The sequence below is a fragment of the Talpa europaea genome (genome assembly GCF_964194135.1).
Source record: "Talpa europaea genome assembly, chromosome: 1".
NCBI classification, from domain to species: Eukaryota; Metazoa; Chordata; class Mammalia; order Eulipotyphla; family Talpidae; genus Talpa; species Talpa europaea.
Genome location: NC_140073.1, coordinates 20,886,253 through 20,906,624, shown reverse-complemented (window position 1 = coordinate 20,906,624; position 20,372 = coordinate 20,886,253). Strand labels below are relative to the sequence as shown.

At 36.0% G+C, this 20,372-nt stretch overlaps 1 protein-coding gene across 2 annotated transcripts in view; it reads left to right on the top strand.

Moving 5' to 3' along the window:
• PDHX (pyruvate dehydrogenase complex component X) overlaps positions 1-20,372 on the top strand; it is a gene marked incomplete at both ends in the record, with an annotated part of 52,417 nt that overhangs the window by 13,515 nt on the left and 18,530 nt on the right. The window contains 3 exons of one of the 2 annotated variants that reach the window (XM_084245249.1): positions 9,136-9,236; positions 16,229-16,428; positions 19,961-20,059. In XM_084245249.1, the coding sequence (XP_084101375.1) occupies positions 9,136-9,236; positions 16,229-16,428; positions 19,961-20,059 (400 nt within the window). The remainder of the gene's footprint in view (positions 1-9,135; positions 9,237-16,228; positions 16,429-19,960; positions 20,060-20,372) is intronic. The other variant, XM_084245250.1, reaches the window with a different exon arrangement.

Sequence of the window (20,372 nt, the reverse complement as noted above, 5' to 3'; positions counted from 1 at the left end):
GCTAACTAGAGGTCATTTAAGTGGGTCCCTTGGTCTGCTCAAGTCAATCCTGATGACTTGAGGTCAATATGACCATCTAAGCACATGGGGCTCCCTACTGGATATACAATTTTAGTGTAAATCTTTTAAATGTAAGTTGAACTTTAAGTCAAGAAAGCAAAATGACCAAATGTTATGAGCCTTCAGAGTGGTCAGTGACAGTTGAAGCTGCACATGCCCCACTGGATTACAGTTAGAAGACTGGACTAGCTGTGATAGGGAGTGGGGACTTTTGTGGTGGGAGGGAGGAAAGGCAATGAAAGATTAAGTTCAGTTTTAGATGTGGTGAAGTTTGAGATGCTTATTAGACAGTCAAAGGAAAGTGTTCAATAGATCAGTTGGATATAGGCGTTCTAGAGTGAAGTCTTGCTTAGTGATAGAAATTTGAAAGTTGTCAGCCTATGAATGAAACTTAATTCCATTTGATAACAGGCCAATTTATTTGTTTGACTTGGAATCTAAGGGAATAGGAATGCCTAGTCCCTTAAAAATTTGCTCTCAAGGCCTGTCCTCATTAAGCATTGGGATTAATAGTCTTTAATCCAGGCCACACAAGATTCCCAGATAAAGTCCCACTTATCAGGAGTTCATGATCCCAAATTTAATTCCACCCATGGAAGTACTCCTAGGAGCAAAAGTCAAAAGGCATGACAAAGCATGACTAGACTGCCAAGAACTTCAGTTAACTGGAACTACTAGGTACATAAAAATGTATTTCTGAAATGACTTAACATGTAAGAGAAGTTGAAATATGAAAAAAAGCACTATTTTAAAAAAGGCAGATTTGAGGAGAAATAGAACTAGGAATGAAAAATATTGTCTCTAAAATTAAAAAGCAAAAATTTCAAGCTTGATTTATAATATGATTAGATTGGTAAATGTATAAACTGAAGACCAACTTGAAAGTTTAGCTTGCTCACAGCTCAGAGAAATGAAGCAATAGAGAATATGTAAAAGAAGTTGAGACATGAAAAGTATAATGAGAATTATCCAGTAACCAGTAGGAGGAATTCCAGGAGAAAAGAAAATGGGTAAGAGATAATATTTGGGGGGAAAAAATGGGAGTGAATTTTCTAGAATATGAGAAGCACATATGCCACATAAATGAAAGAGCCAGTGCTTCATTAGCAAGCACTTGGAGCAATTGGCTCTATGTGGCTGCTGCCATCTATTAAAATAATTACCCGTAGCTAAAAAAGTTTCACCTTCATAAATAATGTAATCAATTGGAGTCTATTTTTAGGTTTCTTTTTACCTGATGAATTATAGAGCTTTGGCAATTTCTATATTTGATATAACAGAGTGTTGGCATCATTAAATAATGATTCAGACACAGAACAGTCGTTTAGTAGGGTTATTATAAAAAGATTAAATTTCTTCACACTTTAAGAACTGATAGGTAAGTAGATAAGAGAATTCTCTGGATCACATTTATCTCTCAAATTCCTAGCTTACAGGAGATCCAATAAGTTATTCATGTCCATTAGTAGATGGAGAGTATGATAAAGAGCTAGGAAAGACATATGGTCTCATCATTCTGCTCTTTTTATCTTTTTGATTACAAGGTGCAATTTTCATATGGGACAAGCCAGGGTGTATTTTAAACTCCTGGAGCTTATTCCCCTGAAGGTTACTCTTAAAATTATTTGTTTTGCTAACTGAAAAGTGTGTGATTACCAATACAGTGTAAGTAATTGAGAACAATCTTAATCCTTGGTTCTCAATAATTCAGTGGTTTAAGTTTATCACCTTTGTGATTTAGTTGTGAGCCTTTGAGTATAAAATCATTAACTTATACACATGGTATAACTGTAGCTGTCTAAGTGTGTTTGATACTTGTTACATTTCTACTAAGTAGGTTTCAGTTATTCTGTATTAAAATATTTATATTCTGACACAATACATTTTATATACTTTTTCCTCTCACTGGCTATGTTTTTTAAATTTTTGTCTTGAGATCTTTATTAATGTATGGTCACTGTTTTTAGAACAATGACTCTTTAAACCTTCACATATTAAGAGGATTGGAGTTGTTTTCACGATAATTTGTGTCTGTGGCCTACACAGCATGGGCTCCCCCAACATTGTGAGCGGCTGATATACTTGGTGTTAACCCTCAGGTACTGCCATTTTATGTGGACATTCCTTCTGCCATGTGATTTGGAATTTGAGTATTTCAAATAGTTTTTGTGTAAGTCGTAGATTGTAGCTAACAGCATATAAAATTGTGATGTAAGACTGTTTGAAGGAGTTTATTATTGAAGTGTTATAACCAGGTACAACTTGAGAATTGTAGGGGTCTCTGTCTTCTACTGTGGAAGAGGCTTTGGTTTTTCTTATTTCTGGGACTTTTGTATACGTATTTGTGGTGCTAAAAGGAAAAATTTTGGAAACATTTTTCACAAATAACTTTAGTATTTTTTCAGTATACAGCTATTCAACAGGGCCTCCCCAGTGGCGTAGCAGGTTGAGTACCACACTGTGAAGCTGTCTGCAGCCTCTGCAGCACTGGTTCCATTCCTGGCCAGCCAGGGAGATTGCCACATGGCTCAGCAGGCCTCTCCCGACTTGCCCGCTGCTCCCCTCAGCAGTGTATTTCAGTCAATCTGCCTGTTTTGCTCCCCACTCTGTCTCTGGTGAATCTTCTCACCCTTGTGCACCTCTGGCCTGTACCCCAGCTCTTGCATAAAAATAAATAAATCTTTTCAAAAAAAAAAAAAAACTATGCACCAGCTTATTGAAGTGTATTTTGCCTATTTTGGCATTCATCATTAAATGCACAACTCATTGATTATTAGTGACTACAGAATTTTGCAGCCGTGACTACCATCCGAGTTTCCACTGCTTGTCATTCCAAAAAATCTCTGGTCGCTTTCTTCCTTATCTATAGCCCTGGATGAGCCTAATCTGCTTTCTATCTCAAAAACTGCCTTTTCTGGACTCTGATGTGAATAGAATCATATAATATGTGGGTTTTGTGACTGGTTTCTTTAAGTTAGCATTGTTTTGAGGTTTGTCCTTGTTGGAGCATCTATCAGCAGTTCATTCCTTTTATTGCAAAATAGCATTCCATCGTTCTGCTTTTTTATTATGTAAGAATCTTAGAGTTGGTGAGTGGAATTACAGATTACAGTACTATTTAATAGAGCTTTCTATGGTGATAGAAAGGTTCTGTGTCTGTATTGTCCAAAATAATAGCCGCTATCTTCATGCCCACCAGGCCCTTGAAATGGATGACACAATAACATGTAAGAGGTCAGAAGGATGTCAGGGCCAGCCTATTGGGCTCCTTTTCCAAGTACTGCATGGTGCCTTCAGCCCTCACAGGCAGGGCCCACTGTGGTCAAGGAGCCAGGTTGCCTGGGGCCTTGGGCCACACAAACAGTATTCTGATTTTAGTGGTGAAGTAAAGAATTGATAAATATTAACCAGAGACTATTGTATTTTATACTATTGTGCACACTAATTTGATGGGATTGGCAATGCCTGTTCTTTTTCAGTCAGATTAGGAACTTCTTGAAGTAGGTCTGTCCTATTTTATTTTTTTACCACAGTGTCTTACGTATTGTCATTCATGCATTGGGGCAGCTAGTACAGAATTGGTGAGTAAACAATTGAATTATTTTTGTCTCTTCTCATAGTTGTCATGGTTCAATATAACCCAACAAATGTTCACTTCATTGTAACACTTTAATGTTCACAGATTTAAAACCAGTTTTCCCCCACTACTACCACCTATGCCCTTTTCAAATCAAGACGTCTGTTCATAATTTTGGGCAGAACAGAATTATTTTGTGGAATCCACAGGGTGTGTTTAGTTCATAACCAATATCACTATTAACTACTTTTAATCAAGACTATACTTCATACCCAGAATTTAAAAAGAGAAAGGGAAGTCTCTGTATACGCCAGTCCTCAGCTCTGACAGCTGCCCGTCTGGACAAAGGACCAGGATGATGATGATGCTGGCTTCGGTGCTGGGGAGCGGCCCCCGGGCGGGCCTCTGCTCTGGCTCCTCCTGGGGCCCGCACTCTCGCTCCGAGCCCGCTCCACCTCGGCTGCTGACACGGCACCACCAAGAGGAGATGGTGCAGGAATACTGCAAGGCTGCCATCTCCTTCTCTAACCAGCCAGCCATCCGCGTGGCAGCTGAGGAGTCGTCTGTTACTTCACACCGTCCGTGATGCTCTCCTGGCTGCTCAGTCTTCTTCTCTAGACTGTGAGCTCTGCCTCATTGTTGTGTTGATAGGCAGTGCTTAAGTGTCCTATCACTAATGTATATGAAGTGATTGTTTGAAAACCACGGAATATGGAGTAGGGAGTTAGAATTGTCAGTAACATGCCTAATATTTTTGTCTAAAGATGCGTAGTGTTCTGAAAATGTATGTGAAAGTTAACCTAGTATTTTCTCAGGGCCTTGATTTTTTTTTTTTTAAATATTTATAGCTACACATCTAAAACCTTTCTGAGAATCAAGTAGATTAAATAACTTGGTCATGATTACTAGTAGGTCTTAGATCTTTATACTCCAACCTATGTCTGAATTGAAACAGCTCCTTTATATATCATGGTGTCTAATTGTTGATCAGACATAGACTAGTTTATTTGGAATTTTCATGATTCATTATTTAGTCTCAAAATTGTCTTTTGGCATTTACGTTGTATTTTGATGATAGATAGATACATAGAACCCTAGTTTCATGATAAATTATATAGTGATAAGGTATTTTAAACTTTGCTGTGGTTCTTGTGGAATGTTCATCATATAGTGGATAGAGCCTTCTTTGTATTTCTTTTGATTTCATCTCTCCGCATTCTCATATTGCTAACATACATGTCTATGTTACATGAATAGATGTCTTACTGCTTAGCATTTTGAATGTTAAAGCATACTACAGATCAGATGTTATAATGATGGAAATAAAAGGGATGGGTTTATGTATACCTCATGAGGAAATGAAGATTTGTGAAATTGTTCTAATTTTTTCCTGAAAGTCTTTTAATCTCAGAATCATGTGTGAGGCACTAGTCAGAATCCTGGGGAAGGAAGTGAAATATAAAACATGTGGTTTCCTGTTCCTGTTGTAAAGAAGTTTATAAGCGAGGAAAGTGAGGAAAACCCAGTTTTTACAGATGTAGTCAATAGTAACAGTATAACATTTTACAATGCAAATTGTGAATGACTTAGAATTATAATGGCTACAGAATTCAGGAACAGGAACAAAATCATCAAATTTGTGGATGATTCTTAAAGGATGTTTGGCATTTGAATATAGGGGAGTACAAGTGATAAAACACGATTTGACTCTGTTTACCTATGGCCAGACTTTTCTTTCTAGGTGGCTAGTAGCAGGGTTTAATTGCTAGATTGCCTGTTGCCTAGTACAGTTGTTTCTCTAATCCCCGCTGCCTCGCCTACCAGAAGAAACATAAGGGCATGATTTTTTTCTCCTCTTAAAATACAATTCATTCCTATTAAAACATCTGTCATATCAAGAAGTATATAAGGTTATATTATGTGGCCCCAGAACTTTCTCTGTACGACCTACAAGGGCTTTTTGGTCTGGTCTTGCTTACCTCACCAGTCTAATCTCTCACTCGTCTCATGTACCCTTTAGTTCCTCCAAACGTCCATGTTCCCTTTTGCCTCCAGGATTTGGAGTAGTGGTGCCTTCTGCCTGGATCACTGCCCGTGTCCTTATTTTCTCATCTTTGGAGCCTCAGATTAGTTACAACATTTTTTCCTACGTAGCCTTCTTTTACCTTCCAAAATATTAAATGAGATGCTCCTCCTGAATGTTCCCAAGGCATCCTGACCTCACCTAACCTGCTGTAATTTCCAATAAACAAGCTTCTTCAGGTCAGAAATCTTCCATCCGCCTGCCCCTCTCCCCACTGCCCTGTACTCAGCGCACTAATACATTTTTAATGACTACTTGTTGAGTAGAAAAATGTCTTTGAAGTTAGGCCAGACACCTTTTAGGTGTCCACAAAATAACATCTAACAAGTACGTTTATTTTTTTTTAAATAATTTCAATTGCTGGTTTTGAACTATTGTAACTGATGATAAAATATAACCATCCATGTGAACATCTTAATATGCAATGAATTTTGCTATAGTAAACTTTCATATCATATTTGTTACCTTAATAGTAAGTTCTTCTATTAATAATGCTAAGCCAGCTATTTTTGGTATGTGCGTGTGTGTAATTACATGTTACAGGTTTTCTATCATTGTATTTTTACTGTTTTTGTTTTAGACTTACCTCTTGTAAGCCACATTTACCTAGATTTAATCTTTTTGTATTTATTTTGAAAACCTCTACTTTTAATAGGTGGTTTTAATACATTTGTAGTTATTGTAGTTACATTCATTTGGACTTATTTTTAGCATTTTTATGTGTTTTCCATTTTTATTCTTTTCACTTTTTATGTGTTCACCTTAAATTAGATGATAGTTTTGTTTTTTATTTTCTTCTCCTTTTTCAAATATTATAGACTATATTTATTTTTTTATGTACACCATTAAATTTTTTGATACATATTTAATTGAATGTTACCAATAAAGTCTAGAGTTATTCAGCTTTTTCCTACCGATCTGTATTCAGTGGTCCTAGTGTGCTTTAACTATTACCTAAATATTTCCTTATCCATCTTACTTTTTTAACCCTCAGAAATTGTTTTTTAAATGATCAACAGCATCTTATCAGTTTCCCTGATAACTTATTTCATGTAGCTCTCCCTTTTTCTTCTTGATGAACTGTATTTTGTCAAGACTCATCAATAGGTAGGAATTTTTCTTCACTTTTGTATGTCTAAAGTATACTTTTCCTTCTTTCTTGAATGATGGTTTGGTTGTATATTAAATTCTAGATAATTATATTTTCTCAGCTTTTTGAAGATGTTATTCCATTGTCTTCTGACCTCTGTTACAGCTGCTGAGACCTATCCTCTTAGTCTGTCATTCCATGGATGTAATCTGTTTTTTTTCCTCTCTGATAGTACTTAAGATTGCATTTTTATTGTTGATAGTAAGTATATGGTTTCTCCACAGTCTGTTTAGTGTGGATTTGTATTTGGCAGTCTAATATTTTTTTCTGTTTAATATTTTAAGCAAGACATAACTGGCATGAAATCTAAGCCTAATTAATTTTTACATATATATGACCAGGTTACCACCACCCAGATCAAGATTGTAGAATATTTTCAGCAAGCGACAAGACTTACTCTGCCGTCCTAGTCAACACACCATAGAGAACCATTATTTTAAACTCATATAGAACTGCATTGAGGGTACATCTCTCTTTTCAGTTCTGGGAAATTTTCAGCCATTACCTCTTTTATTGGCTTCTCCATAATTCCCTACATTCTCTTTTCTTGGAACTCCCTTAGACAAGTGTTGCAGTATCAGTCTTTGTCTTTCAACTGCTCTTTTCTATTTTTATTTCTTTTTGACTACTTATATTAAGCTCCAGCTTGTTTCTTAATGCTATCTTTGATTTACTTATTCACTTTTTCACCATGTCTAGATTGTTGAGTGTTTCTTTTTATTTCTGTGACTCTTTTTCATTTCCAAGATTTCTTTTAGTTTTTTTCCTTTCTACCTGATATTTTATTTCTATGCATTATTTGAAATCCTTTATTCTTGTGTTAGATCTTTTACTTTCATTGATAATTCTGAACATCCTCAAGATATTGATTTTAAAGTTTTTGGCAGGTTGCACTAAGAAAATTTCATCTTAAGTGAATTTCCATTGTAATTGTTGATTATGTGATTTTCTTTCTTAGCATTATATTTCTTTATGTCTTGGAGCTTTTGCCATTTACTTTTTTTTTTTTTAATAGGGCATGTTTTATTTATTTATTTGTTTGTTTGTTTGTTTTGTTTATACATGCACTGGGTACAGTCAGAAGTGCGGGAGGGTGAGAGAATTCACCAGAGCCAGAGCGGGGAGCAGAGCAGGCAGAAGGACCGAAGTACACTGCTGAGGGGAGCAGCGGGTGGCAGGAGAGGTCTGTGCGCCACGTGGGACCCTCCTCCGGTGGCCAGGGAGCAGCCTGGGATCGAACCGGCACCGCAGAGGCCGCGGGCAGCTTCGCAACCCAGCGCTCAACTGCTGTGCCACCGGGGAGGCCCTGCCATTTACTTTTGCATGGAAGATTTTAGTTTTTGTTTTGATATCTTCCTGCTCACTCTCCTCCTCCTTCCCCTACTCTCATCTTGGGATTTTACTATTGATATTGGACATAGAACAGATATAGTAATGGAATGAGAGGGGACTTGACTGGGTTCCTAGTATTGAGACAGTGTTTTTCTTCCCTACATTCCTAGACACACTATTCTGATTAAAGCTATATTCCTAGCCAACAGATTTTGATTCCCCATTTTACCAGCCTTAGCTTCAAGTAGTGAATCTGATTGAGGAGCCCTGTTTTCAGCAAGTCACTGAAGGTCCTTTTACTCTAAAGGAAACCACTGTACTTGTCTTCTACCCAGCCTGCTTCTAGGTCTGGAAACCAGGAAGTCCAGTCCTGCTCAATGTTTTTGACGTTCCATTAAATTTTGTTATGCCAGAACGTTTCTAATTTGACCTCGTTGTGTTTTTCTCTCTTTTTGCTTAATATGTTTTATTCATTTGTACTCTGTGGTGCTAATATGATTTCTGAACTTGACTTATAAGATGTTAACCCAGAAGTGCTCTTATTGTAAAACTTCTGTCTTAAGGAATAACAGTCAAAATATATTTTAAAAGGAAGGAGTGTGTGGGACCTAGAATTAATTTGTTTGAAGATATGCATTCCTTGCTATCATCTCTAAAATGCAGTATATTTTTAATATTTGTTTTGTGATCACTTTTTTATTATAACAAATGTATGTCAACTATAGAGTTGTTGGAAAATACAACAAAGCATCCATATATTCTTATAAAGAAATACACAAATATGGTGAGAATTACTAATAATTTCACAGCTCAGAAATAGCTACTGAGTAATTTGGGATTTATTATTCATGTAATCACACTGTAGTCACACACCAACTCCTATGCTAATATTCATATTTTAAAAAACAAAACAAACCCAGTCTTGTTTTGCAGGTGAAGCTGTGAGTGCTGGAGATGCCTTATGTGAAATAGAGACAGACAAAGCTGTGGTTACATTAGATGCAAGTGATGATGGCATCTTGGCCAAAATAGTGGTAAGTTTTTATTTTGATTGTCTTCAATAGGATGCAGATTTCTTAAATATAAAGTGCCTTTAAATAAAGTTACCTTTTGGGCCTCCCCGGTGGCGCAGCAGTGGAGTGCTGGGTTGCGACCTACCCGCAGCCTCTGCAGCGCCAGTTCGATCCCCGGCTGCTCCCCGGCCAGCGGAGGAGGGTCCCACATGGCGCGCAGACCTCTCCTGCCTCCCGCTGCTCCCTTCAGCAGTGTACTTTGGTCCTTCTGCCTGCTCTGCTCCCCGCTCTGGCTCTGGTGAATTCTCTCACCCTCCCGTGTTTCTGACTGTACCCAGTGCTTGCATAAATAAATAAATAAATCTTTAAAAATAAATAAATAAAGTTACCTTTTGTTTTTACTCTGTTTATAATGCATTATCTGCTGCATAATATTCTTTAAATGTTTAAGATGTATTAATGGTAAGGTCTAATAATAATGATCAGACAACTTAGAATTATTTCAACCATGAAAATAGTACTCAGTGTTTTGGGTTCCCGAGTGGAGAATGAGAAGCATTCTGGCTGAGGGATGATAGAAGACGGTAAGTTAAAGCTTTGAGATTCATGTTTGTATATGATAACAGCAAAAGGAAGAAATGTTTTACTCTCATCACATAAAACAAGAACTCCTGTCTTCATTGAATGCAGGACTGCTCAGGCTGGTGTGTATTAAATGATTGTCTGCTCAGTTCTAATTCTGTCCTGTGCAAAGTTTTGTCACTTAGTTACCTGTCCAATTCTTACTCATCCTGACAATTTGGACATTTTTTTATAATCATTTAAAGTATATATTATCAGGAATCATATGTATAGAATATCTTATGAGGATACAATTGAATGACAGACTTGTCTGTTGGTGGTGTATTTTCAGTTCCCTGACCATTTCAATGGAAAATATGATTGTAGGGCTAGCAAGACCAAAATTACTCCCTTATAGACCTAAATTTTGATATGTCCAGTAATTTTGAGTACTCTGGACAAAATTCGCTTTATAACTAATTAAAACTGGAGGTACAACTTGGATACTTTAGCATTATTACTGGAAGCTGAAGTTAGCACAGCACTTTAACCAAAATGTGTACCAAAGCAAGAGTGGTTACTTCAATAATAGAAGACAATATAGAATACATGTAGCCATTAAAATTTTTTTACAAGAAAAATAATGTGATTTCTTTATACATTAGTAAAAGCTCAACAATTTTTTGGAAAAATTGCTTTTAATTTCTATGGAAGTGATTACAATCTCCTAGGACTTTAGGAAAAACAAATATAAGAAAGATTAGAATAAAACATTATAAAAATGTTGAACATTCTTGAGGAAGAAGTGATCCTTCTGCCCCATGTTTTCTATTTTCTGTAATACTTTTGCTGTTTTATGTGGGATATTAATTTATGTAAAAAATAATATAAAATACTTGAAGCATGATTACTTTGGGTAACATGGTATATGCACTCATGGAGCATGCTCCTTAACTTCTAGAACATTTAATAATAGATAATGTGGTGTGGCAGCTGAGGTTATAGGCTCTTAAGTAATACTTCTGCCTGATTCTTATATAGACAATAAGTTCTTCTAGTTAATAGTTACATAAAGATTAAAAGATTCTTCCTTTGTGTATTTTATTCAAAGACCACACTTTGGAATGTTTTGCTCTAATTAGATATAGATCTATACAGAGTTTTTTCCTTCGTGTTTCTAACTTGAAAATCCCTTCTCCTTTATTTAGTCGCTTATATTTTATTTTTGACCTTTGATTCATCAAACTTTCTTGTCGTCTATAATTTGATATTAACAGCCATGTTAAAATGTTGAAAATACTTTCTTAGAGGAAATATGAATGGAAGTCTAAAATTTCTGTGCTTTCAAATTAGGAAAATATAACTATTCGTACTAAAAATAGTTTGTGGGACTAATTTATGCAGCACTTTGAAAAAAAATTGTTTGAATTACCATATGTAATAAACCCCGCTACATTTTATTGTGTGTGCTTTTGGCAAGCTGTGTTCTTGGCCCTAGTTCTGGATTGTTTGACTATGATAGTCTTCCAGAATTGATAGCATTTTCCCACTTAGCTGCTTAATAATGCATTTTAAATTGCTACCAATGTCATAGGTCCAGAGTGCCTGTTCATCCCTTTCTTATGCTCTGAAAAGGTAGGGTCCTGGGAGGTTATGATTGATAGCAGCTTTAGAGCACAAATAGCTATTTCCTTGCCAAAAAAGAGATTGTATGTATATTTTAGGGCTTTGTGGCTTTATTATTATTCCACATGCTTTTCAAATAATAGGGTTGGGAATATATCCTTGTTACAATGCATATAATTTTATGGGGGTAAATTATTATGGTGGTATTATAGGTTGTTATTGTTTTTGTTTTAAATCATTTGCCCTATTCCAATCCCAAACTCCAAACTAGCAAGTTACACCTTTATCTTTTATTGTGGAATAATTCTTATATTAGCTCACATAATAAAATGACTTTTATAGTACATATAAGAGATATTTACCTTAAAAATTAAGGTAAATAACTGAGCTTATGAAAAGGCGAGTGGTAATATAAACCTTCAATTTTTAGTTTGCCCCTATTTTTGAAAGATTAGAAATTATAAACTCTTTTGCTCATTGTAAGGATTTATTTCCACATTCTGTGAGAGATTTCTGTATTCCCTCTTCCCTGACAGTTTCACTCATTTCTTTGTACTCTTACAGTTTTTGCATCTAAATTCGTTTTAAGTATGAAATGATTATATTGTATAGCAATTAGAACAAGAACTTAGAATAATTATTGAATATAGATAATTTGTAATTTACTTCCAATTTAGTTCAGTTAATGGGAGAATTGTTAAATTTTCATTTAATCACTACTAAATTGTTATGCAAAAAACCTTAAATTATTATACACATTTTAGTTCATAAATTTAGTCTTAAAAATTTATTATCCAGCAAATTGGACAGCAGGTGTTTTAGATGATAAATTAATAAGATAGACCATTAAAATGACATACTTGAAGATTATCTAGTTTGACTTCTAACATATTTAGGGTTATCATATAATTTTTCATACAAACAGGATACCTCTGAGAGTGAAACAGGTGTAGGATATTATTGTTACTTAAACTTGTATATAATATTTATGAATTATAATTTATGTTCTCCATGAATTAAAAGCTAAGTCAGTTGTAATCTACCCTGTATCTTTTCTTTGAAACTTGTTTTTAAACATAGTATTAAATACTGATCATTTTAAATACTACCTCTAATGTCAAAGCACATATCAGTTCTGGCTTATTTCAGTACTAGCTTTGTGCTACTGAACAAGTTACTTAACCTTTCTGTGCCTCAGTTTTCTCATGTATAAATAGGAATAATAGTAGCCCTTACTGTCATCGGAGAGTTAAATGGAGTTAAATCTGCTAGAGCATCACTTGAAAGCCAGACAGGCTATTATTCAATGACTAACCATTTCTTCATCCCCTCTGCATTTTAGCATGTCGTTAACTTGTTTTCAGCTTCAGTGTTTCTTGTGAATTCTTCGTTTTAAACCAAAGTTCATTGTGTGTGAAAATTAAACTGTATGTGTTAAAGAATAAAAATAATTTATAGCTATTAGTGGTTCAAAACATGATTTCCAAACCATAAATTTTCAGACCACATCAGTTGTGTGACTCAGTTCATCTCCACTAACTACTGTGCATGCTCCCTCACTACCCACTTAGCAGCTTTCAAACTGTTATGAAGAAAAATATTTTAATAATTAGTTACTTTATTTTTTTTTAATGTCAGCATCAAGGCAGAATTATTTACCAGCACCTTTAATGGAATGAACCCCTTCAGACAACTTCTCTGTGTGGAGATATTGCTGTAGGTATTTTGTATCTTGACTTAAGCATCCCAAATCCTTGAGTCCACTGATGAGCTAGGTGGTCTGTACTTAGCTAACTTCCAGGTGATTCATGGCAGCCTTCAGAGCTGTCTCTGATAAAGGGCTCAAGGCCTCAGATTGCAATTTTACCTCTCTATGGTTTCTATAGAGAGATAGTTTGTCACAGGCCTTACTATCTCTATGTCTCGTGTGATGCTGTTTACGAAGTAGTACCACCAGTTCCATGCAGGATGATCTTTAGGCTTAAATTTCTAAGTCTTACCAAGAGGCACTCCTCTATAATTCATCTTGATCCATGTTGAGTGTATTATTTTTTGTTTTAAAAATCAGTAACTTGGAGGGAAACATCGTTACCACAATAAAAATAATACCTTTTGCATTTATGTAGCTGTTACTAGATGTCTTGTGTATAACTCCTATATTCTCATAACCACACTGTGACATAGCTGCTATTACTATTTTATTTTATTTTGCAGTTGAAGAAACAGTCATGGTGAGATTCTAGTAAGTAGCAGGGCCAGTACAGATAGCCAGGAAGTCCATAGGAAACTGGGAGGGAAGGCTAACACTGAATGACAGACAGCAGATCCAATATGTCAGCATGAGTGAGCTCTTTGGCAGGGCTAAATTTTATTATAATTATAATAAAGTAAAAGTCAAAATCAACAAGCAACTATAAACCAGAGTCACATTATGGTGGGGAGAGAGGGAGGGATTAGGGTCAAAATAAGGGGGTTGGGAATTGTATGGGGAATATAACAATGAAAATGCATCCATTGTGCAAAAATGAAAAATGATGTAAAAAATATATAAAATAAAAAATAAAAAAATATTTATCTGGAAAAAAAAAAAGGTATCCTGCCATTAAATATTAAGAAGTCAGTGGCACAAGAGTAGGAGGGAGCAAGTCAATCAAGTGCCTGGGAAACTACCTGGGCGTTTGAGGTGCCTTCGAGTTCCAGAATAGTGGCACCCACTGTATCCGCAGTGCTAACTTAGAGGGAGCAGTAGCAAAGGCTCATTTGGTTTCTAAATAGTTTTTGAAAGCACTTTATTTACTTGTTACTAAATCTATACCAGCTTTAAACGTTTGTTGACTACAACATAAGTAAATGTTTACCAAAAATCTAGCCCATCTCTAAAAGAATTGCACTAAGGCAATAGAAAAGGTCAGTGAAATTATCTTAAACTTGTGATTATAATGACTTTAAATGGGACTGTAATAAACATTTATTTTCAATTTCTGTTACACATTCAAGTTTGATAATGTATCATGTGCCCTGTCTATATTATTTGGGGTTCATGCTTCATGGTACTATTTTTTAATGGGAAAATGTTATTTGATATTTAGGTATAGTAAAAATTGAAACCATACTAAATGCTCCTTATTGCTTATTTGTGTAGGTATCAACTGGTAGTGTATATATATATATATATATATATATATAAAAATCAATTGTATGATTTATTGTGGTAATGAAACAGATTACATTTAGAGTCCAATTCATATTTTAGAAATCTATCAATATTTTTATTTTTTTGTTTCTTGTTTTTTTTTATTTAAATATTTTATTTTATATAATTCTTACATCTTTTTTCATCTTTGCACAATGTATACATTTTCATTTTGGTTATATTCCCCATACAATTGCACTCCCCACCCCCCTTATTTTGACTCTAGTCCTTCCCTATCAATATTTTTAAAGGACAACTTTTTTTTTTTAATGCTTTGCGTTTTACTGATGTTCTTTGTATGTGGATATTGATCCTATTTCTGGCTCTGTAAACTTAGTAAACTTAGAAAGATTCTTAGCTGGGCCTCCCCTGGTGGCGCAGTGGTTTAGCGCTGGGCTGCGAAGCTGCCTGCAGCCTCTGCAGTGCTGGTTCGATCCCCGGCCACCGGCGAGGGTCCCACATGGCGCGCAGGCCTGTTCTGTTCCCCACTCTGGCTCTGGTGAATCCTCTCACCCTCCTGCACTTCTGACTGTACCCAGTGCTTGTATAAATAAATAAATAAATCTAAAAAATAAAGAAGAAAGATTCTTAGCTCGTAGAACTTATGCCTTATTATTTTAAGAATAGTGCACATAATAATAAGCATCAGAATTAATGTTTCTTGGAAATGTCAAACCCAATCTCAAAGTTATGCTTTTACTTAAAAATTACTATATTATTGAAGTCCTGTAGCCTATAATTCTATTATTCATTAAATTACATCTGTAATGAGCCTCATTTAAAGTAATTGAGGGAAATAATAGAAAAATTTTAAGAGTGACATTTCTTCCAGTACTGAGAATATCAAATATTGTCATCCGAAGGTTCTTTAGGGACCCTATTTTTAATTAATAAATAAGAATTGAATCAACCTTTTATAAATTAATGCTGCTGAAACAAAATGTGATTTTAATTGCTACCAGCTATGAGAAAATATTTGCTTAGCTGAAACACCGCTGTTTCTGATATAGTTATGAAGAATTTTATTTTATTTTGCAGACCTTATCCAGGGAAGAGTTAGATATAAAAATGAAAAATACATTTAAAGATTAATCCAAATCTATTGTACAATTGATTTTTTTCCAGAGACTAAGTTTACTGAAACAGTTTTACTATAAATTAATTTTAGTAAATGAGATTAATTTAGGAAAGTTAATCCCTTAAGAACTTTTGAAACTTCTAAACCATTGTGTAGATATTATCTGAGAAAGACAAATAATTAAGATATGTAACCACAGTCTTCTGTTTTGGATTTGTACTGTTTGACATAAAAAGGAATATAATATTGACCACTTTATATATTTGAAGAATCAAAAAGAGAAGAGCTTCCAGATTTATTCCTTTTATTTCAGGAGGTAGCAGTAAACGGGAGAGGGGGAATTGTGAATGAAGGTGTCTGTCTGTCTATCTATGCACATATCAGGGAAATTAAAAAAGGAACTTGGGGATAGAAGGAAGAGTGACTTGGAAGTATATTTTAGCTCTAATTGAAAGCTCTTTCTAACCAGTAAAGAATTATCCAACAAAGGTGTACACTACTTCATAAGGTCATGACCCTTTCCATTTCTGTAATAATTTTCTTCTTAAAATACAGGTTGAAGAAGGATCTAAAAATATACGGTTAGGGTCACTAATTGGTTTGCTGGTTGAAGAAGGAGAAGATTGGAAACATGTTGAAATTCCCAAAGATATAGGTCCACCACCTCCAGCTTCAAAGCCAGCGGCGCCTCCTCCCTCACCAGGACCACAAGTTTCCCTCCCTGCCAAGAAGGAACATGCACCCGGGAAACTGCAGTGAGTATGTTTATGTGAATGGTGATGAAAAAAATATGGCAGCAACTGTTAGGGTATTTTAATGTATAGTTGAAACATCTTTGTCTATTAAGAGGGAAGTTGTTGATCTTCCTTTTTAATCTCTTAGGAAACTGACACCAAGGGATGACTATTTTACTACTACTGTTCATTCACCAAGGGTACCTGTTATGTTATAGGTGCTGTGAAAAAAGTGCTCACTCAGCAGAAAATAAACAGTCCATGGTATACTTGAATTTAGTTTTAGGTTTCCAGAATGGAATTCAGTACACTAAACTTCAGATTGTATTCCCGTTTGTGGAATTCTAATTATTATAGAGTGAATTTCAGTTTTAAACTGATATAAAATGGAATTAACATTTAACTTGCTTTCCTTTCCCAGCTGTTCTGTGGAGTATCTATCACAGATCAGAGCCCAGTTTTGTCCTGTTATCCTGTAGCCATTCTGATAGTTAATAAATACCATTATCCTTCAGCATTATATAGCTTTACTTCATGTACTTTGGAAATTCCAATATGTTTTACGTATTTGTTTTTAATATTCTTTCCAATTATATAAAAATACGTTTTCTTTATAAGGAAAAGTTCTTTGTGAAGGTCTCATTAAGAACTGCTTTTGGGGCCTCCCCTGGTGGCGCAGCGGTTGAGCACTGGACTGCAAAGCTGCCCGCAGCCTCTGCAGTGCCAGTTCAATCCCCGGCCACTGGCAAGGGTCCCACATGATGTGCAGACCTCTCCTGCCGCGCCCGCTGCTCCCCTCAGCAGTGTATTTCATCGGTCTGCCTGTTCTGTTCCCCTCTCTGGCTCTGGTGAATTATTTCACTCTCCCGTGCTTCTGACTATACCCAGTGCTTGTATAAATAAATAAATAAATCTTTAAAAAAAAATGCTTTTGAACTTAAATGAAAATGTAAACCCTTTCAATTTGTGTCAGAAAAAAATCAGTGTTTATGAAGTGTTAAGTTTTATTTTTTTTTAAAGATTTATTTATGCATATAAGAAATGGGGTACAGGCCAGAGGTGCAGGGGATGAGAGGATTCACCAGAGACAGAGTGGGGAACAGAACAGGCAGATTGAAATACACTGCTGAGGGGAGCAGCGGGCAAGTCAGGAGAGGTCTGCTGCGCAATGTGGGCAGCTTCCTTACGGGGGATGCTGCAGAGGCTACAGTTAGCTTCATAGGTTGCGTCTTAACCCTTTGCGCCACCAGGGAGGCCCATGAAGTGTTAAGTTTTAATTCCTGTTACCACACACAGTATTTCTTACTCCATTGCCTAAAACTCCCCTTTATTTTATCAGATGGGGGATCATGGGTGTTTTTTACTTAATGCTCTTCTTTGCTTGTGAAGATGATAATGTGTATTTGCTCTGGCATTCTGCTAGCCCCATCATTAAAGACTTTACATGGATCTAAAACTCCACAGTGTCAGTTGAAGATGGAAAAACCCGTGAGCCAGTAGTATTGACCCACACGGTGATCTTTTATAAAAAAAAATTTAGTTGAATGGTTATTAATTTATCTTACATAAAAATCTAAAATTTCAGTTTCTTGAAAAATCTGAAGATTTGGTACCACTGAGCCCATATCAAATAGAGCCATTTTTCCTTGAAAAGCAGCAAATGCCAGATTTGTTCCTTTCTATTTTTTTCTAGTTCCAGTCTCTTTTACTCATTTTCTTCTTTACCTTGCTATGTAGTCATTTGTATTAGCTGGTTTGCAAATAAACATGCTTTCATGCAGATACTAAGAACTTTAAAAAATATATGAGGGGTACAATTCAACAATAATAAAACAAACAACTTAAAGCAGGCAAAGGACTCCGATGCGCATTTCTTCTAAAGAAAGATGTGCTTGTGGCAGATAAACACATGAGAAGATGCTCAGCATCACTCATCGTTAGGGAATTGCAAACCAGGGCTACGTCACACATTAGCATGACTGTTATAAAAAAGGAAATACCGGGCCTCCCCGGTGGCGCAGCGGTTGAGCACTGGGTTGCGAAGCTGCCTGCAGCCTCTACAGCGCCGGTTCGATCCCCGGCTGCTCCCCGGCCACCAGAGGAGGGTCCCACATGGCGCGCAGACCTCCCCTGCCACCTGCTGCTCCCCTCAGCAGTGTACTTCAGTCCTTCTGCCTGCTCTGCTCCCCGCTCTGGCTCTGGTGAATTCTCTCACCCTCCCGCGCTTCTGACTGTACCCAGTGCTTGTATAAATAAATAAAACAAAATCTTTAAAAAAAAAAAAAAAAGGAAATACCTGTTGACAAGGATGCAGAGAAATTAGAATTCTTGTGCAATGCTGGTGGGAATGTAAGATGGTAAGGTCACTGTGGAGAACAGTATGACAGGTCCTCAAAACATTGAATTGAATTGAATTACCCTGATCCAGCAATTCTTCTTCTGAGTATAAACTCAAAAGAATTGAAAGCAGAGACTCAGAGATGTTTGTGCCCCCACGTTTATAAAGACATTGTTTGCAATAGCCAAAAGGTAAAAACAATTCAGTGAACAAAATGTGCTATTATATAAAATGGAAATGTCTTCAGCCAAAATAGGAAGGAAATGCCGATGGATTCTACAATATAGATGAATCCTGAAGACACTGTGCTATGTAAAACAAGTCAGTTACAAAATTAACATACAGTATGATTCCATTTATATGGGTTACTTAGGGAAGTCAGATTAGTAAAGACATAGCATTGATGGTTACCAGGAGCTGGTGAGGAAGGGATGGGGAATTTCTCTTTAATGGGGACAGAGATTCAGTTCTGGAAGATAAAAAAGTTCTAGAGATGTATGGTGGTGATGGTTGCATGGCAGGTTGAACGACACTCAGTTGTATGCCTAAAAATGCCCCAAATGGTAAGTTTTGTATTTTACCAGAAAAGATATGTGAAGAAAGAAGTTAGCTAATTCTTTATTGAGGAAGAACCATGTGAAAAGTTAATGAGTTCAAATATAAGCTCTCTCCTTATGAATATTTAGTCTTATTAAAAGAATACTTTCAGGGCCTCCTTGGTGGCACAGCGGTTGAGTGCTGGGTTGCGAGGCTGCCCGCAGCCTCTGCAGCGCCGGTTCGATCCCCGGCCGCCAGGCGAGGGTCCCACATGGCGCGCAGACCTCTCCTGCCGCCCGCTGCTCCCCTCAGCAGTGTACTTCGGTCCTTCTGCCTGTTCTGCTCCCTGCTCTGGCTCTGGTGAATTCTCTCACCCTCCCGCACTTCTGACTGTACCCAGTGCTTGTATCAATCAATAAATAAATCTTTAAAAAAAAAAAAAAAAAGAATACTTTCAAATACATACAATTTTGATGTTACTCAAGTAGTTCAATTTGTATGAAAATGTGATAGTAAAATAAATCATATTGTTATAGATTAACTGTGACTATCTGTAAAAGTCATTTTAGTTTATTGTAAGTTTTTCTTTTTCTAATTATCAGTAAAACTGTTGACACCTATATATAGTTCAAACATAAGCCTTAATTGGCTCCATTAATCTTCAGGTTTTCTTTTTAGGTTCCGTTTAAGTCCAGCTGCCCGCAATATTCTGGAAAAACATGCACTGGATGCTAGCCAGGGCACAGCCACTGGCCCTCGGGGGATATTCACTAAAGAGTATGTGTGTGCTTTTTGTATTAACTAATTTCATTATTTATCACAATCATCTTTTTCAGAAAGTATTTAACAAAAAGCTTATTCATTGTAAAGATTTAAAGGAAAGTATATTCTTTTAATTGCTTTTGTCAGTATAAAATTATAGTCTATGCAGGGGTTGTTTTCTGAATAATTGCAGCATTACTGAAAAATAGTTCTAATTTGGTAACTAAGCCAGATCTTTAGAAATGACAATAAATGCAGAAAATTAGAGTGCAAACTGGTGAAACTTTATATTGTTTTTAGTTTGTATGAAATAATCATGTAATCACAT